The sequence below is a fragment of the Brassica oleracea genome, chromosome C6 (genome assembly GCF_000695525.1).
Source record: "Brassica oleracea var. oleracea cultivar TO1000 chromosome C6, BOL, whole genome shotgun sequence".
In the NCBI taxonomy this organism is placed as follows: domain Eukaryota; kingdom Viridiplantae; phylum Streptophyta; class Magnoliopsida; order Brassicales; family Brassicaceae; genus Brassica; species Brassica oleracea.
The window spans coordinates 25143372-25148186 of NC_027753.1; the positions used below are offsets into that span (position 1 = coordinate 25143372).

At 40.0% G+C, this 4815-nt stretch overlaps 2 protein-coding genes across 3 annotated transcripts in view; both read left to right on the forward strand.

Moving 5' to 3' along the window:
* The first annotated feature begins 1018 nt into the window (after positions 1–1018).
* LOC106296881 lies at positions 1019–4026 on the forward strand. 2 transcript variants are annotated; one of them, XM_013733122.1, is made up of 12 exons: positions 1019–1534; positions 1604–1739; positions 1821–1923; positions 2039–2162; positions 2282–2347; positions 2588–2626; positions 2730–2810; positions 2895–2942; positions 3052–3102; positions 3212–3280; positions 3360–3614; positions 3705–4026. In XM_013733122.1, exons 1-12 carry the CDS (start codon positions 1370–1372, stop codon positions 3927–3929), a joined length of 1362 nt encoding a protein of 453 aa, XP_013588576.1. In that variant the 5' UTR covers positions 1019–1369; the 3' UTR covers positions 3930–4026. The 2 variants fall into 2 exon arrangements, with proteins under 2 accessions (XP_013588576.1, XP_013588577.1); XM_013733123.1 differs by having other exon boundaries at positions 1020–1534; positions 1607–1739.
* Positions 4027–4231: 205 nt separating this feature from the next.
* LOC106298409 (NADH dehydrogenase [ubiquinone] iron-sulfur protein 8-A, mitochondrial-like) overlaps positions 4232–4815 on the forward strand; it is a 2737-nt gene continuing 2153 nt past the window's right edge. Inside the window, exons 1-2 of the mRNA XM_013734526.1 lie at positions 4232–4373; positions 4710–4788. Of these exons, the coding sequence (XP_013589980.1) occupies positions 4320–4373; positions 4710–4788 (133 nt within the window). The 5' untranslated portion in view covers positions 4232–4319. The remainder of the gene's footprint in view (positions 4374–4709; positions 4789–4815) is intronic.

Genomic DNA, 4815 nt, shown 5'->3' on the forward strand with positions numbered 1-4815 from the left:
TGGCCGGATATGCAGATGCTGGGTACTTATCTGACCCACACAATGCTAGATCTCAGACAGGTTATGTGTTCATACACAGTGGGGCTGCAGTAAGTTGGCGGTCCACAAAACAAACCTTAGTGGCAACATCATTCAATCATGCCGAGATCATAGCTATGTATGAAGCAAGCCGAGAGCTTGTGTGGTTGAGGAATATGACCGGCCATATCTTAAAGGAGAGTGGCTTAGCCGTGGGAAAAGAAAAGGAAGAACCAACGATCATCTATGAGGACAATGCAGCCTGTATAGCTCAACTCAAAGATGGATACGTTAAGGGAGATAGAACAAAACACATCTTGCCTAAGTTCTTCTTCACCCACGACCTGCAGAAGGCTAAAGAAGTCGAAGTGGTTCAGGTTCGGTCCAGTGACAATTTGGCCGATCTGTTCACTAAGTCTCTGCCAACCTCAACGTTCAGGAAGCTGGTTCATCAGATAGGAATGCGCCAGTTGAAGGATCTTCAATGATGCCTTCATCAGGGGGAGTGTCATGCGTTGTACTCTTTTTCCTGTCTACGGTTTCCATTTTTTCCACCTTGGGTTTTTGGTTTTCTTAGAGAGGTTTTAATGAGGCAACGTCGTGCATGATACAAACCCATATGGTTATGGCATCCAAGGGGGAGTGTTATAAATCATTATGTGGATGACCCATAACCAATGACCATGTCTAGGTCCAGCCGTGGCCTTGCCCAAGAGGAGAAAGAGTCGGCGTCCAAGAGGAGAGAGAGTCGGCTATGTATTAGTCGACTTTAGATCTTAGGACGTTTTCCATTTATCTGTTTAGATCTTTTCCTATTTCATGTTGTATTAGGTTTTGGATAATTTCATTTTTCCTATACTTTGTAATCATTATATAAAGAACCTCTATTACTCATTAATAAGTCATAGACAAATTCCCCATTATTTACAACAAAAAAGTGTTTATCAGTGTAATAAACTCTTCGATATATGTTACTGACGAAACGAAAACGTAATTATCAACTTTAATTAAATTTCCTTTTAAGCTTTTCCGATTCGATTTCGAATTACGGAAGAGTTTCCTTTTCTGGCACCGCCGCAATTATCTCCGGCAGAGGAAACAAAAAAAAAACCCTAGAAATTGAGATTGTTCGACGATAAAGGGAGAGGCTTACGTATCGAATTTGATTTCTTTTCTTCTTATCCCATTCCAGATTCAAAACTATAAACCCTAACCCCTAAAATCCGCGTTCGATTGCTTTACTGTTTTGTCGGAAGCCTATCAGTTTCCTTGTCTTCTTTGCTTCTTCCTGTCTTATTGGAACAACACATATAGCTATATATATATATATACACACACTCTTGTGAGTAGAATGAGTAGGCTTTCTTTCCGTCCACGGCCATTAGACATTCACAAGAAGCTTCCCATTTTAAAATCTCTTAAAGACTTTGAAGACGACGACACAACACCAACTTCCGCCACCAGAAACTCTCAGCTCCTGCGTATTGCTTCCTCTTCTGTAGATGTTGACAATGAGGTTAGTGTACAACTCGTTTCACCATTGTCTGTAGTGTAAAAAATGTGATCTTTTGTATTGCATTATTAGCAGGTGCATCCAGTGGTGCCAAGCAAGAAACTTGCTTCAGAGATACCAACGCCTCAGTTTGTTGTTGTGGATACTTATGAAAGGGATTATTTAGCTACTTTTGGTCACCCTGCTTCTTATCTACGTGCTAGAGGAGGTACTAGTTAGTTACCTCTGGTTTGATCTTGGATTCTTGTGGTGAAGGTGCTTACTGTTAAGTCTTTTTCTTTGTTTGCAGCTCGGTCTGAGCTTGGAGAGTTTGTGGAGTATGATCTTGACAATGAGGATGATGACTGGCTTTATGAGTTTGATAAGGATAGCAATCAGCTTTCACCCGAAATGTAAACGATCTGATAAATCATGTTCTTATTGTACATGGATTAGTTCGCTCTACATAGTACTCAAAAGTGATTGGATTCTGCTAAAAGTGTAAATGTGTTGAATTGTTTGAAACAGGCTTGAGAGCATTATTTTTAAGCTAGAGGTGTTGGATCACAAGACGCGGGAGAGAGCTGGAGTTATTACACCTACCCTTGGTTCTCCCGTTCCTGTGCGTTTGCAGCTTGATGCTGCTATTGAGGTGTATACACCCACCGTTACTTTGATTGTTGTTTCATTGTCTTTTGGATTATCATATCTCTTGGTCTTGTAATATACACACATGAGATTTGAATGATGCTTCTTGTAATCTTATTACAGGCGCTGCAATCACTTTCTATTAATTATGGAGTCTTCCAGGCTGTCTTCAACTACTGGAAAGACAAGGTTTGGCATTAACCTTATGGTTTGATTGTTACAAGCTTTTGGATACAGACATTGTGTTGCATAGGTTGATGATAAAACCTTGTTTGACATATCATTAGTTTGATGTTTGAAGAATATGCTTTATTATTTAATATTACTTTTGGGATGGCTAAACAAACCAGTTAGCCATCTGGAGGAGCACGCTTGGCTTATAAGACTAATACGCATATGTTTCATGTTCTTTTTTGTATGTGAACATAGCGCAAAAGATGGCAGAAGCCTATCTTGAGGCGTTTGCAGGTTTGTACCATTATTTACGGTTGTTGAAACAATCAAGGCCTATGTTAGAAGAGATCTTACCTTGATTATTTTGATTGAAGTTCTGCTTCTTTGTTTGGAACAGCCTCCTCCACCGGTCAATGACACCAATCCCTACAATGTGTTTAGGCCGAGGGAGAAAGCTCACAGACTACACACAAGAAGGGTATGCTCTTATCGTGATACTTTTTTTAATATATAAACCCAATTAGAGAAAGAAAAACACTGATAAGGCTTTATTCTACTGTAGATGCAAAGGAGAGAAAATAATGTGCAGTCATTTGAAAAGCTTCGACAGGTAAGCGAAGCCTTCTTAGTAGTTCGCATTAACAAGTAGGGTCCTTTGATGATTTTTCTGTTTGATTCTGAATGCAAGTTATATCTTCTGGGATTCTATTATTATTCAGGTTAGACGCAATCTTGACCAAGCGAAGACCATTCTGGAAGCCCTCATTAAGGTGTTCTTTATGACAGTTTTATATTGACTTGTATGTAACTTTCATTTCATATCTTAACAAAAAGTGTTGCATCCTCAAAAGTCACTTATTCGATGTTACTATTTGCCAGAGAGAAGAAAAGAAGAGGGATGTCATGGATGGTGAGGTTAGCCTTCAGAGAATGCAACTCCAATACAGGGTACTACTTACTACTCCTCCTAGAACTCTTGTGTGTGTTATTGATGCTCAAGTCTGATATTTGGGGTTTGATATTGCAGGATGAAACAGAGCTCTTGGAAGAGAGCTTTGCTCTGCCTGGATTCCCACCAGCTACAACAGCATTTTACAAATTTGGGTCAAGCGACGAGGAGTTAATGGACTCAGATGACTACACCAGCACCCATGTACGCACAAGACCATCCGTCATCCCCAACTCTCGTTTCACAAACTCAAACCTCAATGCATCTCAACCCGGAGGCATAAAACAAGAAGTTAGGAGACGGCACTCGCATCACAACTGGCTTCACAAACTGGTTATAACCGTCTCTAACTACACCACCTCCCTCTATCTCTCTTTAGTTGCTATAACTAATCACTAAAACCAAACCTGGACACTGGTTCAGGATCCTAATGAACCGGTGATGCTGTTCACAAAACCGCTGGTTCCTGAGAAACTGGCAGCTGCAGGGATCGTTCCTCCAGCACCTGATACATCCTCCGGTCACCCTCAAAGCCGGTTTCAGGGGAGGATGGGGCGTGGCGGCAGGATAATATTCGATAGATGGAATCCTTTGATGCAATCTCACATTAACTGTGGAAACTCTTTCTACATTGCACCAAATCATTGATCTACCAGAAAAAAAAAAAAACATTTTCACAATCTTTCTTTGTAAAGAAGTGTACGCAAGAACTATCAGTTAAAAGATTTTGCAATTTGTAACTCAAGTTAGATTGTATCCCGTTAAAAAGGGAATGATTCGGTTAATCCGGTTATATCACCGGTTTAGAAATTCAATTGCAATTGTACCAGGGACGAAAATGTAATAATATTTTATATACTGGGGACAAAACTGGATTTGAAGGCTTTTCATTGATTTATAACCCGGTGATGTCACCGGTTTAGTAATCCAATTGGTATTGTACCAGGGAGTAAATCGTAAAATATCTTTGTTGGTTTTAATCTGAGAAATTCGTTTCCTTCTTCTCTAAATCGAATCTCATCATCATCATCATCATCAATGGCTTCGATGCTGGCTCGCAGGTCACTGAATACACTCCGTACTCGCCACCTCGTATGATTCCCGTTCGCTCTTGTGTTTTTGTTTGATAATCTCCTGGAGTTTTGGGGATCTTCTCTTTGGGATTGTGTCTGAAATCGGAACTGTCTGATTCAGACCGAAGCTTTTTTTTTGTTGCTATTTTCTTAAAATTCTAGATTGTAGATTGAGAACGGAATGTGATAGGGGATTGAATTTCATTGATCGATGAAGGAGAGTTTATGATGATGATGATGATATAATCTTTGATGATATTATTCATGCGTTTCTGCAAAGTTTTAATTTCTCTTTCATTAGCTTCCTATGGTGTGTATGGCTACCTCTCTTATTAGCTTTATCTTCATCGATTAGGTTTTGTCAGGGAAAGCTTTGCAGGGATCTCATCTCTCTGGGCTGCAGTCCCGTGCTATTTCTTACGGCTCCAAGAAAGGTATGTTCCCCTGCTGTTTTTTTTTCT